The sequence below is a fragment of the Schistosoma mansoni genome (genome assembly GCF_000237925.1).
Source record: "Schistosoma mansoni, WGS project CABG00000000 data, chromosome 7 unplaced supercontig 0100, strain Puerto Rico, whole genome shotgun sequence".
Taxonomy (NCBI): domain Eukaryota; kingdom Metazoa; phylum Platyhelminthes; class Trematoda; order Strigeidida; family Schistosomatidae; genus Schistosoma; species Schistosoma mansoni.
Genome location: NW_017386020.1, coordinates 859725 through 882262, shown reverse-complemented (window position 1 = coordinate 882262; position 22538 = coordinate 859725). Strand labels below are relative to the sequence as shown.

General features: G+C 33.7%; 2 protein-coding genes across 2 annotated transcripts in view; one reads left to right on the top strand and one right to left on the bottom strand.

Annotated features, from left to right (window-relative positions):
* The window catches only part of Smp_203360 (unnamed protein product), a gene marked incomplete at both ends in the record, with an annotated part of 5574 nt that extends 3811 nt beyond the window's left edge, over positions 1-1763 (bottom strand). The window contains one exon of the mRNA XM_018791045.1: positions 1752-1763. Within this exon, the coding sequence (XP_018645752.1) occupies positions 1752-1763 (12 nt within the window). The remainder of the gene's footprint in view (positions 1-1751) is intronic.
* A 3000-nt stretch (positions 1764-4763) lies between these two features.
* Positions 4764-21244, top strand: Smp_041460 (tetraspanin, putative). Its single transcript, XM_018791044.1, has 8 exons — positions 4764-4839; positions 6203-6365; positions 9503-9606; positions 11157-11231; positions 15431-15535; positions 16688-16772; positions 17961-18148; positions 20558-21244. Exons 1-8 carry the CDS (start codon positions 4786-4788, stop codon positions 20600-20602), a joined length of 819 nt encoding a protein of 272 aa, XP_018645751.1. The 5' UTR covers positions 4764-4785; the 3' UTR covers positions 20603-21244.
* Positions 21245-22538: the final 1294 nt, after the last annotated feature.

Below are 22538 nucleotides of genomic sequence, written 5' to 3'. Positions count from 1 at the left end.
GGTTAAGTGCTCTGGCGCGAGACTGGTAGGTCCTGGGTTCGAATCTCGCGTAGCGGGATCGTGGATGCGCACTGCTGAGGAGTCCCACAATAGGACGAAACGGCGTTCCAGTGCTTTCGGGTTTTCGATGGTGGTCTAGCTTCAATTGGTTCATAATTTCAACTATTAATGCAAAATTATCCCAGTGTCTCGTAAAACTAATGGCTGACTGTTTTTTACGGTGAAAGTGATATTAAAAACAGATGATGATCAATTATAGCGACTTAATAAAACCAATAGATTTTTGACTACTTTTATTTAGGAGTGTTTTTATGTAGGTGATTTAGATAATTTTGTTTTACAAATTTGACCAGTAACGCTATTGAATGTCTTTACATGTAAAGACCACCTATGTAACAGATCTCTTTTAATGGAACATGGTAGGTGGTTGGAGGTATTTATTAGAAAATCATTGACCTAGGTTTCAAAGTGGCTTACACTCATTTGTAAGACATACCTAGTATATTGAAGAGATTTACCTGCTGTGAGGAATTTTAACTCGGGTAAATCTGGTTCACAGCCTGAGGAAACATGTTCGGACTATTCGGACTGTGACTGACCTATAGGATTGAAAGATTTACAATGATTGATCACTGAATATTAATCAAAGGTGTATTTGTGTAGTTGTTAACGTTAACCAACTACAATTCGGTAGGTCACATTGGAGTATATAACATCAGGTTATATTACCGTTTACTTCAACTAACTTTATTATATTAAATAGTTATATGTATAAACTTGCTCAATTGGGCTGATTAACTGACGATCGAAACAGACTAATTAAAGGTACTTCAGGTAAACATATTCCATAAAGTCAACTATGAACCGATGCTTAATAAGTATCAGCTGTGTATTTGTAAGACTACATGATCATCATGAATGGTATGTGAGATATTGAATCTGTTCAAAGATCATAAAACGATGACAAAGTAATAAAACCTTGGTCGATTTATGATACATTGTGCTCTTCCTATCAAATGTCTAACTGTCAAGCAAATTGATCAATCAAGTTATAGCTCCTTATTAGAATCTCCAAAAATTCAATTCTAAGTTCGTAACCAGTACAAATACGGTTTTTATGAAATCATAGGGTTTACGGAGATTTTATTGAATTTCTGAAAAATAAAATACAAATTAAGTTGCTTTTAAACGCTCCAGTGATTATGTAATCCATCAGTTATTAAATTTGTATCTCCTATCCAGAACTGTCTATGTTTATTTGATTTCGAAATAACATCGTCGATAAGTCTGGACATTGGATTCTTATAGTAATACCAACCTAGCCAACTTCCGAGATTTTAAACACAACAAAGCTTGATACTTCAACATAAATGACTGTAACGCAAATGAAGTTTCACTTCAAATGTTAGTTTATACGCTAAAATCAAAGGTTGAATGAAGATGGATAGTGGTTAGCAGTGAAATTCAGGACGCGTGTCTCGTCCTATTTGGGACTCATCAGCTAGATGTACCTGCATCTCAGAGTTGATGTTCACTCTGGGACTCGAACCCGGTGCTGCGTTATCCACTTACGTACTGAGTCCTAATAGCCACTTGTTTGTGCAATAGTGGAGGGATTCCACTGCTTAGCACTATTCATCATTACATAACAACTTCGAAATTAGAAACGAATACATGTCATTTGAAGTAAGAAAACTTTATTTCAAAATAAATTTATCATATTGATCTATCTTTTATCTTTGTCTTTACAGAATGTGAATCATGTGCCATGTATCACATTGAGAACAATGTACAAACAATTAGAAAACATCATAAGTGTTAACAGAATATGTCGATCAAAAAACGTTTCCTGTTTTTTTTGTGTGTTTTACACTTGATATCAATGTAATTTACATCTTGGTGAAATAATAAACGGAATACTTATCTGCTGAATTTTGTTTTAATGATTAAATTTCATTGTGAATGTTTGATTGTTTTGTTTAAATGAAAATGGTTCTTGTATTGTCTGAGTGTATTTTATACAACTTTAAATAGTTTATTATAAACTATTGATCACTGACTTATTATTGTACTGATGAATGTCACTTAGTTGGAAATACTGTATTTACTAAAATGGATTCGGTTACATATCTTATAATGTTGAAATTGCTTTTCAATGATAAAGCATTTTAATTATGAACAAAAAAGAATATGTTGTAACAATCGATTGATCACTGGGTGGTGATCAATGTTATGGATGTCAGGTCCTTCTTAGTACAGATGGAATCCTATCGACCAAGTTGCAATGTGGCCACTAGTCTAGGTGACTCGACATTGCGTTCACTATGTTGAGATAAGATGTTGGCTGGAGGTAGTCAACATGTGACCCTGGACATAGGTTTTGTGCTACTTAGCACTCATCAGCAAGGTGTACCTGGACTAGTGGCCAAATTACAACTTGGTCAATAAGATTCGATCTGTACTAAAAAGGATCTGACATACATAACAATGATCACCACCCAGTGATCTCTGGTCGTGTAGATAGGTGACAGAGGATCGAATCCATCAGGCGGCATTAGTTCCCTCAAGATTATAGGTACGCCTTGCTGACGAGTACCATCTTATCTGAAAAAGATGATTAGACAAACTACTCAGTTTGGATGGTATAATTTACCTCAGTCAGTCAGTCACAACGTAGAACTTCGTACGTACGTACATCAGTTCGAGTTGCCATACCACATTAGCACAGAGATGCAGTTGTCGATTCAAATCCCATAGTGGTAGAAGTAGTAGGAGTATAATCAGAAATCCAAAAGATTAGGGTTTGAAGAAATTATTGAAGGAGTATGGTACAGTGAAATAAATTTGGAAAGAGAAAAAGATAAAGACATGAGGAATTCAGAAGATTAGAATTTGGTAGAACACAAAGAGTGGATGCACCTTTGCCATTGCAAACGATTTTGAGCCATGTCATTCAAGGTCTCTAACCATCGGTTGCTGTCATCACGCGAATCCCAACCAGGTAGTCTACACCTACCAACATGGCCCAGTCCACTTGTCAGTGACTTCATTGATTTGTGCCACGTTTTGGTCTGGCCACCCCTAGCTTTCTTCCAACCTACTCCTACATCATGAAACATTGCACATCGGGGCAGTCGGTGGTCGGGCATACGTAACACATGTCCCAGCCATCTCAACTGATGAAGTTTCACTACTTCATCAATCGATTTGCCATCCCTACCTAGTACTCGTTTCCTAACAACTGAATTATTTACCCGGTGGTCCCAGGATATACGAGCAATGCTTCGAAGACACCTATGATCGAACACTAGTAGCCTACGAATATCCTTTACTCTTATTGGCCATGTTTCACTGCCATAAAGTAGGACGGAACGAACTGCTGCACAGTAAACCCGTCCTTTGGTTACTAGACGGATATCTCGCCTACGCCATAAATGACGCAAGTTGGCGAAAGCTAGACGAGCCTTCTGTATCCGTGCTGAGATTTCGTCACATACCAGACCACAAGGGCTGATGAGACTCCCAAGATAAGTGAAGTGGTCTACACGCTCAACTACTTCACTCCCTATCATTAGTTCAGGTGTCGCTGCAACCCAATCCTGAAGTAACATTTTGCACTTCGAGGGAGAGAATCGCATCCCGAACATGCCTGCATAGTTGCTTATAATTTACCTCAATGGTCTTGAAACTATTACATCTGAATTCAGTGATTCTTTTGCTTCAAGCTTATCGAACAGAACAAAAGTATTGAATCGAGCTCTGGAATATAATTGCGTAGGTGAAAACTGATCGAATTCTCGTTTTATTTCCATGTTTGTGAATTTACTGATAAATAGGAGAACTGTGAACAGTTTAAGCAACTACTGAAACGTAGAGAGTAAAGCTTTTGAATAAATAAACGTAATTAAAATGATCATCTTCGCTAGCATCAGAAAGATTTGAGTCTAAAGGCAACTTTAAACTAGTTTTTTTTTTTCAATGGTTAGTTTAACTTTAAACTAACCATTGAAAAAAACTAAAAATCATGGATCAGAGATTTTAAAAGCTAGAACTCCAAAGAGTACAAATCAGTCAGTAAATAATGACCAGTATCATGATGTGTACTCTACGGGGTGGCACTCCGTCGGTTGGTTGATATAATTTAATTAGATCTATGAACTAAAGAACATGACTTTAGTCCTACAAATCAGTTGTCAGTTAGAATATTGATAAAATTTTCAAGTTTACTACTAGATAATGTTGGTTCATAGCTCACATGGTGAATATTTTGTCTAAAGTTAATATATGTGATGACTGACACAAAGCTATAATACAGGCGTTCCTAATGATTTGCTCCGATCATCTATCGTCCGTGGAAAAACTTATTGATTTACTTAGTATAACATTAGAAAACTTGAAATATTAACAATGAACTCAGCTGATAACATATAAAGTCATTACTACTACAAACGAATTATCAAAAGAAATTTGTATTTCGGCAAATTAAAGGAGCCGATGGATTGTAATAAAATTCTTTAAATCATCAAAATATTGGGGAAAAACAAACAAACAAAAAGTCTTACGGATATTTCATGAAATTTTAATTTGACCCTCTAGATGAACAATGGTAAAGTGTCTGTTGTTTAAGTGTTTGTCACAGTGATCACAGTTGAATTTATTCAACAGTAAAGATCTTTGATTCGGGCTTGAATATATTTTATGCTACTGTGATCCATTCCACATTTTGTTTATTATTTGCCAATATCAATTTAAATTATATTTTATTGCATTCATCTAGATTAAATAATGGCAAACATACTATTTACGCTTGTACTGTTTTCTGTGAACGTCGTAGTTGGGGTAAGTGAATACAATATATTTCTGATTTGGAGTTACGGAAGAGACATTTTTCATTGTCATTTTGAAATTATAGACCCATTTGAATGGTGTATTAAAATGAGAATTGAGAACATAATAAGATTGCATATAGCTCATCATTTCGCATATATACTATGTGTTTTAGGCAATATTGATGATTTAGTGGGATAACTTAGACAGGTAGCTAAGTGAATAGCGCCCTCAAACGCCCTGGTGCGGTCGCGATTGCGGAGGGCCCGCTCTCTCTCGAAATGCTTTCACATGGCCACGTGTATGTAGCCTCTGTCAGGGAAGTCCTACTCACCGCCTTCTCATGGCGGGGGTGTTGTTTACGAAATTGAGAGAACGAAAAGCGAATGTCTGGCGCTTTAACCGGGTTGGTGGACACCGTGAGTCCACCTAGGGAAGTATGAAAACCCTCATTCCAAACCAATGGTGCACATGGGCTCCAGTATCCTGAGGGAAAAAATGGCGTATGAATCAAACGTTGGTCATAGGCTACCATGGGACTACATCTCCTTACGATGCTCCACTGCCTTGTGGATCAGACCTTTAGGTCAAAGGCTCCGGGTGTGGCCCCCTATGAAAATCATCTGTTTCGGTTTGGGCACCCGGGCAGCATCACAGCCCTCGCACAAATGGAATGAGATTTGTGTGGCGCATATATATCTGGTGCCTCTTTTTACCAATATTTGTGTTTAAATAAAATAATAAGTAGGGAACTGAAACTTGGAGAACCATTACAACCATCATCAAAAAAGTAAAAATATTTATAAGTAATTGTGTATGCAAGATACTCAATGTCCGTTGACTGAATACCATCAGCAACAGCCTAATTTGGAAGAGAATAAACCAGATTCCAGTTGAAGTGAAAAATAAGAAAAGACGTTGGAGGTGGATGGGACATACAATGAGGAAATCATCAAACTGCATCACGAGACAAGTGCTAACTTGGAATGCTGAAGGGAAACGAAAAAGGAGGAAGGCCAAAGAACCCACTGCTTTGAGAATTGAAAGCAGACATGAAAAGGATCAATAGCAACTGGAAAGGATTACCCAGGACAGAGTCTGATGGAGATTACTGGTGTGCGGCCTATGCTCCTCGACGAGAGGTAACAGGCGTAAGTAAAAGATGGTGGGTGAGTAGGTGACATTATTTTCTCCTATCCAATCTCTGTAGAAGTATCGAAAGTTTATTTTTACTGCATGAATTAATACTTTTAAATTGACAACTAAAATAATAACTCATGTATTTGACTCAATGATACAATAATAAATTATTTGTTTTAAAGGCTTCATAGTACAATTTATTCTATTTCTAATTTATTCCTATTCAATTCTGTAGGTAGTTGGATTAGCATTAGCTATACTTGGTGGTTTAATGACCTGGTCGAAATCTGCAACTACACGAACATTTGGTGAAATATGGGGTAGATACCTTGAGAAAATGAATTTAACAAATACATCCAGTGAACAAACTATTGCTGATGTGACATTAAAGATGAGTGGTAAATTACTTTTTATAGAACTGATTAAAATGTTATTAATGATACTATTCAGTCGTCTAAATCGAAATAAATGGAGTAATGTTTAAACCTGTAACCTATTAGTTTGAAGCTGAGTACTTCAGCCACTAAACTAGTCAGTCAGTCATAAGCAGCGTATGATATATCACATGTGTGCATCGGTTCAAGTTTTCAAACAAGATTAGCTCAGTGAGATGGAATTATCTTGATGTATAATAGGATGGTAGAATAAAAGGGGGCTAAGTAATTTTTAAGGAAGTAAATGAATGAATGTGTCTGGGGCACTGAAACTGATTCTGAGGCATGTCACCAAAAAATTGATGTCATCGGATATGATAATGGGACCGATCACAACCAGGTAGTTTACAATTACCAAAATGACTTTTTGTTACCCAATATATTCCTCATGCACTCTACAGCAAACATTGTTTAGATGATTAGATGACCATATACACAGCGCTCACATACCGTCAAATTATTCGTTTCAATTTTCACGACAGTTCTGATACAAAGCGACTTAGTTTACCATTCACTGATTCCAGCAAACGATAGTATGTCAGGATTTGGCAACCCAAAAAATCTTCTTCCGAATTATTCTTACAATAGCGAATATCAAGTTTCAACGCGGGGACATACATGATACTTGTCCTAATTTTGATACAGTTTAGTTCTTTGAGCTGGATGGTTTGGTCGTGGAGATTTCATTGTCCTTCTGAACGACATCATCAGCACAAACTTCATATAAAAGTGAAGTGTTTGAATTTCTCCACATGTCGTTCACAGCTTGTCCTGTACACTTCGATGTTGATTGGTTCTTGTTGACTTTAAATCTCTCATTGTTTATTTCGTTGTTTTGGTTGTATCTCCCCCATTGGTTTGATTTTTGTTCCTACGTTTGTGCATAATTTTCCTGATTGGTTGATAAATTGGATTGATTTCAATGTGCTGGTTTATTGCTGATTGACCTGAGTGCCAAGCTTCCAAAAATTCTCTGGTGTTTTTGGAGTTACCTCTATCCAAAATCTCCACATTTTTCCAGCCGGATGTGTGTCCGCAGTCGTCCACGTGCATTGATATAAGTGAAGACATAATATGGCGTTTGACTGCTAGTTGATGTTCATGCGGGCGAAGATGAAGAGGGCGTTCGCTTCGTCCGATGTAGTGTTTGTCGCAGTTGACACAATTTATTTTGTAGATGATGTTTGGTTTGTCTTCTTTTGCCATTTCATCCTTTGGTTTGCATAAGATTGAATGAAGGGATTTTGTTGGTTTGTGAGCAACATCTATTCCAAAGGTTTTCAGCAGTCTCGTTGTCGTTTCCGATATACCTTTTATGCACGGTAAGGTGATCCTTTTGTTGATTTTTGTACTTGATTTCGTTTCTGATGATAGGTGTGGCTGGTATTTTTTTGATGAAATTGATTGAGCGGCCGTTCTTTTGGAGGATGGTTTTCAGGTATTTTTCTTCATTTTCCAGGTCAGAGAACTAAACTGTATCAAAATCATCTACCTTAGCTGCAAATTGTCTCCGTCATACATGTCTCAACCATCTCAGTTGATGAACATTCATAATCTTATCTATTGATTCACTATATTCATCTGTTTTCTACAAAATTGTTCAGTAAATAGCCCCAAAATACTCAAACAATGCTTAGAAAACGTTTAATTAAATACTAGTAGCCTACAATATTTTTGATTTTTAAAGAGCACTTTTCACATCCATAAAGTAGAACAAGCTGATCTTCCGCGCGGTAAACTTCTATTTTGGTTGGCTGATGAAATTCTAGCCTTAGCCGAAAGTGAGATGAATTGTCGGAAGTCAAGATGGTTTCTTGAATTCACACCAAGTTTTAATCAGTCACCATCCCAACAGGACTGTTCAAACTTCCAAGAGAATAGAAGTAGTCAAACAATGAACTACAGATCTACTCTTTCTAGCATATTCAATCATAATATGATTAATATCAGTAGTAGTATTAATATCGTTATGATTGTTGTAATGGAACCATTCATTTAGTATATTCATTCAAGTAATTGAAGTGGAAGTATTAGTTTTTCAGCGAAATCGATCCCAAAATACCAGTTAAACTAAGTTTCAAAGATAAGACTATTAATCAAATGATTGAATGAATGCCTTTTTGAAAATTAGTCTTTATCTAGAATTGAGATATTTAATCATGTTCATAAAGTTTTTTTTGAATGAGAAACATTGAGTAATCAAAAAAATGGGATAGATGTAGTAGGATAATCCATTAGACTGAACTTCTGTGTATCATATTGCTTATGAATAATTCCATCCAACCTGTTATATGGTACGAAATTTTACGTCTCACATTTGATGGAAGAAGTGGGAACTCAAACAGTTAAACGTAATTTATTTATCTGTGGTAAGATAATTCAGCTTTTGTCTTTGCAGTGACGGATAAAATGGTTAAAAGACTTCTCAGAGATTGTACTTGTTACCATGCTTCATCTATGGCAGAATTACAACATACAACTATCGATCAAAGAGCCACTATGTTATCCAGTAATTAGTTTTGTATTACTTCTTAACTGTGAAATACTGGTTTGAAGTCGGGGTAGATATTCACACTCCTAGTAATGTGATCGTAAGTGTCTTTAATTAAGTGTTACTGACGAAAGTATGGACTTTGTGCTCGTGGTTTAAGTGGTAATGATAGTTTATGGTTGAAAAAACAAGATGGTAAGGCTCAAAATAAATAGCAAATGGACAGGTATATTCATTTTGTACTTCTATGTGGACTTTAATTTTAAGTATTATTGTCGATTAGTTATAAGTACTAAACTAAACAATTGATTAATTCTTTTAAGAATATAGGTTTCTTTTTCCAGATGACAGAAATCTTTTCATTGAGAAGTGCCCAAGAATCACAGTCTTTCTTCTGGTCATCTAACTCCCCGCTTAGTTACTGATTCTTGATTGACAAATATGAATGATGGGTTATTCTTAGCAACTATTGGAATAAAACAAAATAATATTTAGTTGAGCATCAACCAACGACTGCTCTATACCACACTTGTATGTATAAGTATAGTTCTACAAAGATAGATCAATGTTTAATCTAACATTTGTTCTTATATTTTCTGTTTTTTATCAGGTCATTACAGTCGACCTATATTTGCGATTGGTTTGATTATACTTATAATCTGTATTGCTGGAATTTTGGGATCATGTTGTAAAAGTTCATTATGTTTAAAAATTGTAAGTATATTGTTGTTGTTGTCTTGAAAATGCTTCATTACTGATTATTATGTAATGATATAAGGCGTAACCAAGTGTTAAATACTTAATAAAGCAGAAGGTTTACAGTCTGATATTAACAGCGTAATCTTTGGAAACCAGGGAGCACTTGATGATTATTTCGTCAGATCCTATTACCCTTTGTAACTTTGTCTTTCAACTTGCATGATGATACTTGATACGTCTGTGTATGAAATTATCAATTCTGAATGCTGACTCGCGTAACAACAAAAAAAAACTATATCCCACCCGTGAACTGGAGATGGAAATTACGCTTTGTTCAGAATATTTACTCCACTAACAAGAATTAAGATTCATTGATTTGCAAAAGTTGTTTGAATCCTCCCGTTGATGATGTGAGAAACTGCATTTGATCAGTCTTTTAAGATTAACTAGAGTACAACTCTCGTATATAAATACATATACAATACTGTTAGGCACAGAATAACAAAATACTATTCTAAAACGTAAGTAAATTAATAGGGTAGCAGAATGTTTCCAAGCATAAAAAAAGACTGGTGACTGGTGGATATGCAATTGATTTATGGCCTGTAGTCTCTAGATATTCAGTACAGATCAATATAACAAGTGTGCTTTTTCAGCAATAATACATAGATAGAAACTAATGAAATTAGTCAATTCTTCAGAATATAGTGCCGTGCTTTGTTAATTGATCACCTCGATAACTGTTATAATCCCAATCTTAACAGTGCGTAAATTCAGAAGGCGAAGAGAAGCGGCAACTACAGTTTATTTTCAAATGACTCAGGCTAGAAAGCGAATATCAGCGAGCGAGCAGGAAGCGAGTGAGTAGCAAGCTGTTGCATAGGCAATTTATAGTCAAATTTAATAAGGGCATAGCAAAACAAAACAAAAGTTGATAATAAGATTTGAGTGCATACATATATGCGGCGGAGTATGAGTCATCGAATGGTTTATTTTATTTATTTAAACACATAAATATTGGTACAAGGAAGCACCAGATACATATGCGCCGTACAAATCTCATTCAATTTGCTTGAGGGCTGTGATACTGCCCAGGTGCCTGAACTGAAGCAGGGCTCAGTGGTCTAGAGGTTAAGCGTTCGAGCGCGAGACTGATAGGTCATGAGTTCGAATCCCGCGAGGCGGGTTCGTGGATACCCACTGCTGAGGAGTCCCATACTAGGACGAAACGACCGTCCAGTGCTTCCATCGAATGGTACTTTAGCAATCAACATTTTGGTTAGAGTGTTATGTGCTCTAGTGGTCATAACAGTACAAAAATTATGCAAACTGTTATTTTCCAAATGACGATGTCTCTTAAGTAAGTGAATAAAAAGGCTTAACCAAAATTAACCTTAATCGAAAATGATTGTAGGATGGTTGCTATAAAAACATGTAACCATTCTCCTAAACTTCAGATACATATATATGAGGGGTTTTTTTGTTCCATTATCAACAAGAATTACCTGAAACCTGGTTGACTGTAGTATCTTTTTTTAACTTTTCTTTTCCTTTTGAAATTCTAGTACACTGCAGCTATTTCTATCATTATAATTACACATATCATTATATTGATCGTTTATTTTGCAAGTAAACAACACGTAAGTAATGAAAAAAAATATTTTTAAAGTTTATTCTATAAAAAATTGAAATTTTAATTTATTCCTCAAGTATTGATCATCCTGACATAGTGTTTGTGATTCGGTGTCATCTTAGATCTTATTGTCTTCATTTGTACTTGTATTCACGTTGAATGTCTTTATTGGTTGGCCGTTGACTTTACGTCAATGTGTCTGCTGATTGCTAATTCATCGGAAGGTTATGCTGCTAGTAATCTCCTGAGACTCTCAGAGTATCTATATCCAGAAATTCAATATTTCGGACGTCCATTGTTATCTGGATACACTGATTTCAGCGATAACATACCATGATGCTTCATAGTTGATCTATGTTCATTTATGCGTAGATGGAAGAAACGTTTGTTTTGTCAAATGCAATATTTATCACAGTTTGTAAAATTTTATTTATAGATGTTCAATTTGTTTTCTTTGCTATAATGTATTTTGATATCCATAAAGTGGAATTAAGTTATTGTGATGATTAGTAAGCAACGTTGATCCTAAAGACCTTCAAAATCCTTCTAATGGTTTCTGAGACCTTCCTCGCATCTGATAGGACGATCTGTTTCTTGTTGTCCGGGATTAGTTTTGTAATATGATATTAATTTGTTAAGCATCTTTTGATAAGGTTGTAGGTGTAGTCATTCTTATGGAAGATGAGCTTCTTCGATGGTGAGAATTCCACAGTGGGTTTTAGTTCTTCTAAACAGTGTCTGGGTATGTAATTTGTCTCTTGGGTTATTAAATTTTAAAGCGCACATTAATTATTACTGCTGTTTCAGTAATATAGTCATAATCACAGTGCGGTCTGAGGAGAATACTCATAAATCTAAGTTATCATAATGAGATAAAACTGATAACTTGGATGACACAGAAGTCAACATAGCAGTACTAGTAGCAGTAGTAATGACAGAGATGTGGTTGATATTCATAGCATCAATGAAACTAACCAAGTCTAAACATAATGTTGCTGATGACCGAAATCAAAATTGTGATTCCACAAATAATTGTTATTAGTTTCTTTTAATTCTGTTATTTAGTTTTAATTCTTAATTGATGTTCAGATTGACTTTTAATTTGTCAGTCATTTATAACGTAGGACCTGACATTTATTGTCATCCGTTCACGTTGCCACACAACTTCAGAACAAGATGACTAAACTTTATGGGCAGATTCCATGGTAGTAGAAGAAATAACATTATCGAGAGTAGCAGAAAAGATGGGAGGTAAATATTATTATTCAAGAAGCACAAGTAGATGCGTGGAATGAAAAGAATAAACATTTTTATTCAAATAGTGAATAGACCTTTACTATTGTGACCTATTCTGAGCAATGTCATCGAACTGCTTTTGAGGGAGAGCAAGGAAAAGATACGAATCAAAGATTTTATAATTTTTTATGATCCAACTACATATTCTAAATTTGAATTTTACCACAGTTTGATATTCACCTAAAGAATTACTGAGATCCAGGAATTATTGAACTGGTCAGGATGAAGGACTCATTCACACTACATGAGATTGAAACTAAATCTTTTCAGCTGCTTTACGAGTACAATACCTCGTAATTTAGTGGTTCATAATGCCAAAACTAATCATTTGAGGAATCCCTTTAGATGATATTTTGTTGACGATAAGAATAAATGATATGAACAACAGTTAATATTATTAACTATTGGAATTACAATTTTTGAAAAAATATATACAAATAGATTATCATATCGCACGTTAGTAACTAATGTTATACCCTGATCATAGTCGTGATTGAATTTTATAGATCACAATATGCAATGTACTATGATAAATATTATTGAATGATTTAAAATCTTCAGAAGGGAGGTTTTGTGGAGATTTCAGTAATTTAATATAGTTGAAATTATGAGTCAATTGTAGCTAGACCACCATGGAAAACCTGGAAGCACTGGAGTTCAACCAGGTCTGTTGGGAGATATCAACTCACGGATGATATTCGTGAATGGCTGCTCAATTTCGTCGATAGGTTGAAGTTAGACATTAATGCTGTTGGATGCCGGCTTAGTTGTCTATAGGTTAAGTGCTCGTGCGGAAGACTGATAGGTCCTGGGTTTAAATCTCGCGAGGCGGGATTGTGGATGCGCACTGCTGAGGAGTCCCGCGATGGGGCGAAACGGCCGTCCAGTGCTTCCAGGTTTTCGATGGTGGTCTAGCTTCAATTGACTCATGATTTAAAATTTCTTTCAATGATTTGAAGATAAAAGATTAGATTAATGTTATCAATTATTCAACTTCTACATCAAGAAGGAACATAATGAATTCTATTTTATTTAAAGAAAAATACAGAATGATGTAAATGATTTTTTTTTCTAAATTGAATAAACAAATAAATATGAAACTTTTCCATAGAAATTCTGAATATGTTCATTGTTATTGTTTGCATAGTATCGTATTCTTAATGTACACATAATAAAATATGATTCAATAATAATATTCTCTTTCTCTCACTTTCTCTATCTTCCGTCTCTTTCTATCTTTGTGATCTACATCATTATCAATGGTAATGATGAGATCCATAGCAAACTTTTTGATGAATACAAGCTTTACTTTATAGTGTTTATTTGTATCCCTGTCTTCTATGGTGTTTGTGAGTGTGTGTGTGTGTGTGTCACAAATTCCATCACAGTCAATATCAATTCACTCATACTGCAGTTGACAAGGACTCAAGTTGGGAGAACCAATTTACTATTTCATATACGAAATTACAGAATATGAGAACCGTACATTAAATGCTCCATTTATAAAACTTCCATCAATTGTGCTTTACATTCTGTCTGATTCTTCCAATTCACAATTCCTTTCTATTTCCCCTTCTGTTTTCTTCAACTCAACCTTCTTAGCCTTCTGATGCCATATATTACAATTCTGACTAGTGTTACATACTACTTATGTTGACAGACATAAGTAGCATACTCCACAATATTAATTAACCTCTGTAGATTAATAACCCTATTCTTTAAATCGAACTAAAATGTTATCATTTTACGGCAATCAATAGGCTATTCTATTATGTCATAAGTAAATTTTTAAAATTTTTTGAGACACTTTTCTGTTAATTGTGAAGGTGATTTTCATTTAGAACTGGGTTCAATTGAAGACGATTCTTAATGTGGGTAGCACGACGTACTTATTTTGTCCTAGAGAGAGACTTCTCAGTACTTTTCGCCCACAATCAATGTGAGATTGAGTTTTAAACTTCTTCAAGTTTTAAATAAATATGATATCTTCACATCACTGAGTCTTAATTAGACGGTTTATAATCTCGATTGTAAAGAATTCGTGACTAACTTTTGAATTTGTAGTGCAAATTAGTGACTTGTAAACCCAACCAAGTTGTAATGGAAATCAATATCTCAAGAAATAACTCAGTCAACAGTCATTCATTTCTCGAATTGGTGACGTAAGTTGATTTTTCCTCCCATAGATATATTCCGATGAACTGTAATTCTAACCAATATTTTACGTAACAGTTACTAGTGATTGTTATGTGTTTCATTCACGGAAAAATTTGTTGACTAATATAGATTCACAGCACTATGAAACGACATAAATTGTATGTCAAGTACTGTACTTTGATCCTAGTATTACTCAGTATGCTGTTGCACCATATATGAGCACTAGTAAGAAGATGACTATGATAAAATACCAGTAAGGTAATAATAATAACCAATGGTAATAATAAGGAATACTCAATTCAGTACTGCATGTTTGATTGTAGTAAAGTTGAAATGTCAGAAATTCAATTTTTTACTCACGTGTACACAAAACAGCTATTTTATTACTATGAGATGATGAAGATTTTTGTAGCTAAGATATCATGTTTTGACTGTTGTTATGTTTTCTTAGTTAGACGGTATAATTGAAGAACACTGATCTCCACTGTCCAGGATGACAATGCAAGTTTGGATAGGCCTCTATTACTCAGAATAGAAATGTTCACTACTATATATATTCCTTTAACCCTTCACAAGATTCCATTATCCACGGAAATTTTTACATTTAAATAACTTTGTTTTAATAAATAAGCAGTTTTTTTAAAACCAGAATGTTCCATTGATCAATGATCTGTCAGAATTTAATTTGATCATGATCACCTACATCGTTTTCTTCCCCTTTTTTTATTTTTCCTTTCGTATATACAACAACAGCCTCATAAATTTCTAATTCAGTTTTTGAATTATTCATTTCATGAATATGTAAGCATTTCCAGTGGTGATCCGAATAGTATCTTAATGGGTCTTATCATGATGAAGGTAAGTGTTTCATTTTTACACAAATAGAACAGCATTTATCGGATTTATTATTGTTAATATACGAGGTTTGTAAAGATTATTTACGTCACTAAGAAAACAATAGACAATTATTTCGTCTTATTTTGAGATATCTCAACAATGTTCACCTACCACCACGACTGGGATCGAAGTGACTGAAGTTAGAAATCCAATCCTCTTGAGATCAACTCAATGATCTGAAAATTAAGTGCTTGTCTTCGGATTTTAAGAGCTTTAAGTTGATCTCTAGCGATTTTTTGGATCCTCACTTCTGAATTATCTCATACTTAGACAATACATGTATCCGTTGCTTACTAGTTTTCAATATTTGCGGAACGATAATCAGTCGGTGATTTAAATTACGAATTGAATTGATTCAGTGTATTGTCTGGCTATTACAATTACTTTTAAACGATTGAGCAACCCAAATAAATGGATGAAAATAAAACTTCAAGACGAGTTATTGTGTTTTTAAATTCCAAATAAATATTCACTATAACTTGATGTTCCAAAAGGTGTGGGCAGTGAACTTGGATAAACGGGCAGTTCATTCAGTAATAGCTAACCCACACTTATATTTTACTAATCATGTAAAACTGTCATATATGACTTGTCCAGTTTACTCACAAAATATTAAAATTTCTTATGCATACACAATTGTGTATTTATGAAGAGTAGATAACAGTTTCAGTGATAGTGGTCTTTATAGTTATACAGTGTTCGTAACCTTTAAAATAAGTTGCCCTATGAACATCTATCACCTGGAGAATGATTTATAAACCTTAGAAAAACTAAACAGCTTGCATAAAAAATAATCATAATATTTGAAAAATAAAACACAGATCTATATAATGTACAATCAAACCCAGGGTACTCGGTTATCACAACCGCCACAACATATTGAAGTCTTTCAATTGAAATTCATTATTTTACTTTTTCAAAATTCAGTTAATTCATGATATACGACAGTAATCAATCAAAACCATCGATAGATTACTGTCTTATGAACGAACTTCACTAGTTAAGAAATCTTAACGGAATGCCGATAATCCATCTGAAAGTTATTCACTAGTAAACTTCAGGATTGTAGTTTGATTGAGACAATTTTCAAATTTTTGATTTGTTCTTTTTCAGTTAAATTGTTGTGGAGCCAGAAATGGAAGTGATTTTTATCATCCAGTTAAATTTAACAGGACGGATGTTTGGAATGGTGTAACATGTAAATTAACCTTTAACGATTTAATTTATACTTTTTAATAATAATTATTATTCAGAAACTGTTAGTAGATTGATGATGTAACATCTTGTAAATCACCGTTTAATGAGCCTTTAAACAGCTTTTTTTTTGCATTTTTGGAAAACTATTTTCTTGAACAAGATTGTTGTTTTGAGCTGTTGTTGTACTGATATGATTTGTGATTGTCTACGACAGTTATTTGTCATAATTGTAAAATTATGACGAGATTGTAAACTGCAGATCCTTTTAAGGACTACTACTGATGATTATTTGTAAATGAGTGCAAGTTCACTTTTAAAATGATCTTCCTTGGATTACTTATTACTTACTTACTTACTTACGCCTGTTGCTCGCAATGGAGCATAGGCCGCCGACCAGAGTTCTCCAACCCAATCATCTTTGGATTATGGAATAGTTATTAAAAAAAGGCTATTTCTCCGAGTGTAATCACCTAGTGGCATGGAATCTATTCTGATCATCATTCAACATTCAATGAATATACAATTACAAATCATTCTTTGAGCGCGTTACCACAAACATCTACAGTTTTCTGTTGATAAGGGTTAAAGTAATTGTATCAACGATACTTGAAATCAAAATCTTCATTAGAGATCCCATTTTGATTCATGTAAAATTGCTCAAATATTTCTTGTTAATAGTATAACTATATTATGCTATAAGTACAACCATTGAAAACCAGATACATTATCAGTTATTAACTATTCATTGTTTAGTATTGGATTATCATTTTTATGGCCAAAATAATTCAGTAGTAAAGTTTCTGTTTGATAGTGTACACTTAAAGGATTGATTCCTTCGAATTTACAAATAGTAACTAAAACATCTACAAATTTTCGTTCATATTTTGCACCATAAACGTTCATAACAAAATGCCAATTGTGAATTGTTTATTTAACTTATCTAATTGAATAATAAAGTTTGAAAATCTTTAAGACTTAACTCAATGGCGTTTGAAGCGAAAGGTACTGGGTTCAAGTCCCAGGGTGAACATCAACTCTGAGATGCAGGTACATCCAGTTGACGAGTCCCAAATAAGACGAAACGCGCGTCAAACTGGATTCCACTGCTAGCCACTATCCATCTTTGCTTAACATTATATGGATTATGTTTTCTTTAATATTTTTCTCTCTTTATATTGTCTGTAAATAGATACAAATTTGAAATATCCAGTACCATGTTGTAGATTTAATGGAAATCTTGAAATACAAGATGATTCATGCCCTAAAAGTTTTAAAATTTCCAATATACATAATGGATGCTTAAAACCATTACATCGACTCTTAACATATTACGTTGATATAGCAGCATATCTATCATTGATACTTTTATTATGTGAAGTAAGTGGGGTAGTTTGTTTGCTTTTTATTTACTTACAGTTTATTAATGGTTTCATTTGATAACTTTTTTTTCTTCATTAATATCTGTGGATGAAAAATATCAATTTTATGATTGAAAAAATAAAGCCACTTAGTTGAGTTGCAGTAGTGGAAAAATGCATGTTTTATACAGTATTTCAATGATTCAGTTAATTGTCTAACTGGTTATATGTTTAACTGACTACATCAGTGGCATCAGAGCTTGAAGTCATTAACTTCTAGTCTCAACCATGTTGGTAAATAAAGACTACTTGGTTGAAGTCCGCGCAGCTATCGTAACCAATGGTTGGAGACTGTAGGTGACATGGTTCAGAAACGATCACAATGGCGTAGGTGTATACACTCTTTGTCTTCCCTTAAACAGTGAGATTAAAATTGCTTCATAACTTTTTTTTCCTTCCTATACTATATCCTTATATACAACCTTTCTTTATATACTACCACCACTAAATTAATTACGTCTATGAATCCGGTGTTTATCTTGTTGTGCTAATGAGGTATGGCAACTTGGACCGATGCATATATGTGCCTGGTCCTACGTTGTAGCTGACTGACTGGCTAACTGACTATATGAATAACTTTGCTTGTTTGAAAATCGAAATCACAATTTGTCTAAATCGTTTATGGGAAAGTTTTAGGAAATTATTTAAAAGACTTAATCAGTTGTTGATGATTTGATACTGTTTTTCTCAGAAATGAGGTTGTGTGTAAACACTCAATGAAATGAGTTATTGTGACGAACTTTGAATGTAGATTCTTATAAAGAAAATTAAAAACATGAGACTGGTTACCATAATGAATTGTCATCCATTGTAAAATTAATATATATCATAAATCAGTGGGATTGTACAACAAGATCGGTCTGTTGTCAAAATTACGCAGGATTGAATTGGAGACTTATAGGAGAACCTTTTGGAATCCGTTTACACTAATTAATGATTCCCGATTTGCTAGTCATTAGGAAGTAGAAAAGTTTAGTTGTAATCCACAGTTAAGGATTAACCAATTTCATATCAGTTAACCATCAAAATCTGATATAATCAGTCTAACACCCGATGAAATCATTCGAATTTAGAACAGTCCATGGATAGTATTTTTAGCTGACAACTCTGGATAATTCAAAGTTTAAATCTGTAAAGCCTTTTTAATTGCTTTATGACTACTGAGTGAGTTTTATAGTGTTTATCGTTATCTTTAAGAACTCAACAAACTAAATGACAGGATTATTAGGGGTATAAAATGACATGATAACGTTCAACACACATTATTATTACTTTGAAAACTGAGTAATGTAACATAAAATAATCGTTTTTTTTTTTCATTTAAATCTTAAGTATACAATTCTTCTGTAATACTTTCTCTATTTGTTCCTGATTGTTTTTAGGAACAAATGACATTAGCATTCATAAGCATGTGCAACTCAGTATTGTTTAGTTGCTTCGAATACAGTTAATCAACAATAAAACAGTTTATTAGGGTACAATGCACTACGAATTTAAAGAATAGTTTTCTGCTGCAAATGATTTCGTCTAGAAAGTCATTGAAAACTAGTCAGGAATCGGTGATTATTTTGTTATAGTCCGGGACTTTGTTCAGGAATGTGTACACATCAGTGAAGCTTAAACAAGTGCAAAACTACTAACCGTTGTCAGAACACTATCATATTTTCACCATATATCAAACTGTAGTCCATTTTTTATCAAAACGTACGTACTGTTTACTATCCTTATTAGAGCATGACTGATTCCATAATTCAGGGTTTACCAACTAGTGTTCCTAAGGTTTCTCTGTATTTCAGTTAGTAATGCACTTAAACCTTATATTTGGTCAGTCGGTTTGTGAAGAAATTTATACTTCGAAGATGATTTATATCAAGTGGAAAGAGACTTCTTTTTTACCAGTCGACTGAACCTAGAAATAATGATAATCCTCAATTTCAACTAAGCTGTTCATTTGTACAGAGACTCGAATTTTTCGAATACGATTTCGTACGGTATATTGAATAAGAGTATAAAATTAAACGAATAAACTACCATCTACTACTCGTTTTAGTCAATGGAATTGCTTAAATGATGTTTAAAACTTTCCATTTTTCCACGTCGTACATGGTTGAACTTCACTGAGCATGGCTTCTCGATAGAGCTTTAAGAATATTTTTAAAGACAACCAAAAATCAACAAGCGATTTTCTAGTCTAAGGACAATATGGATTACGAAGTGACTAATTAGGCAATCAGTGAAAAATATGGGAGCTCTCGATAGCCATATCATTTTTGGTACAAGACATTGTCAACAATGTTCACTGATAACCTCTCATGTAAACCAACTATTTCTCTAATATGTTTTTATATTTAATTTTTCCCCCAAACAGATCATAATATTCTTAATGGCTATATTGATAAATAAAAGGAGGTAACTGGATAAAAACTGTTAAAAAAATGGATCCGTATTCAATTATAACTTCATGTAATTATCTCATCGCTAACAGATGATATAATCAACAACAACAAAAACTATATGAAATAAATCTTATATTGTTTATCTTTTGTTACCAACACGATTTTTCGGGGGAGGGGTTTGTCATTTTTTATTCAAAATTTTCGCTCAACTTATTTTCAAAAAAAAATTTTTTTTCTTTCTCTCTTCAAAAATAAATTTCTCTTCATAACATAACGACTATCATATAAACAATCTATATTATATATGGTTAACATTATAGACTCTCTCGTACACTTTAAACACTGAACATTGTAATTTAGTAACATTAAAGCGATTTATTCATCTTATTGGTTTAATAATATAAACCTCTTCAATATTGTCTTCTGGGTGTATTCTTCTCCCCCTTTTTTCAAAATAATTGACAATGATAAATATGATTTATTGTAATGTAATTCTGCTGAGTGTTTTGTTTATTTCTTAACCAAACTATCAGTCTATGTATGATTAATTCTTAGAAGAATTAAGTAAGAATAACCAGTTGTTCAGAATTGTTTTACTATTTTAAAAGAATACTACTTAAAAATATCTTCATTAATAAAAGATTTATGTGTGTGTGAGGAAGATAATAGTTGGTTGTTTGCTTAGTTAAACTAGCAGATAGTCTGACACGTACAAGATGAGTTATATGTTCTCTTGATATTGGACCATTGTCCGGTTGTTAGATTGTTGCCAGTTTTTGGCGTAGAAATAGTCAGGTTGGTCACGTGTTCCTGTTCTGAGTTATGTTGACGTCCCGTAGAATAAACACCGGGAGGGTATCTAGTATAGATATTCGTCTAAGGCAAATTAACATCGCATTCGTGTAGACGAAAAAAACCGAGTATTATAACAGTATGGAAAAGAGGAAATAATAATAAACAAATTATAAGCAGTTTTCAAATGTTTGAATATACTTGCAAAAATTAACTATAATGAAGATTTTCAAAGAAAAATCTCTTATATTTGCTGTTATATCGATTGAGAGTGCCCTGTTTATATATGACTGTGATGATGCCCGCCAATGAGTGGGGAGTGAATTTATTGATCGCCCAATGATATACAGAAGCCGTATGAGAAGTCTTGAGTATTTATCAGTCCTGCTATCTGCCTAGCCAACCCAGTTAAGTCCAGAACACCAATAACAGCCTCTGCAATATGAATCATTATTCTCAAACATACTGGGTTTATATACCAAACAAACAGATCACATCGTATCATAAAATAGAAAATAACATTTGTACAAGATTTAGCCAAATGTGGCTGTGAATAGGGGGAACAGTAATTAATAGACTGGGTATTACTCAAGAATGGTAAATCATATAGTAATAGTTCATAGGTCAAAACAAAGCTTATAATAAGAGAGATATGGATACGAATAGTTTAGTTAGTTAATAACTATACAATAAAAATATACACATAGTATCGGTCCATAAATAGTCCTCAAAGTTACTATTCATAAATCTCCAACATTTACGAAAACAGGTTTCTAAGGAAGGAAAATTCCGAAAATGTTATACCCGATAAATAGAATAGCTCAATTAAATTTAGTGGAGCTTATAAAAGAAACAACAGTAAAAAGAGATTTATAATTAATAGTAATAACTAAGGTAATACATAATTACAGGCTGGAAACTAAAGTCATCAAGAATAATACAAAGATGGCATCTATACCCATTGGAATGAAGGGGAGGGGTAACTATTCAGTGCAGTCATGTTCTATTTCAAACAACAAATACAATCCTCAAGTTGTCGTTAACGGACACTTGTAGGGAGCACCATATTTTGATTAAACAGCTGTCTGGTACCTCTTGGTTGATTTTCTATCTAAAATCAATCAGTGGTACAGAAATACGCTTTCGTAGGGTATGCAATAA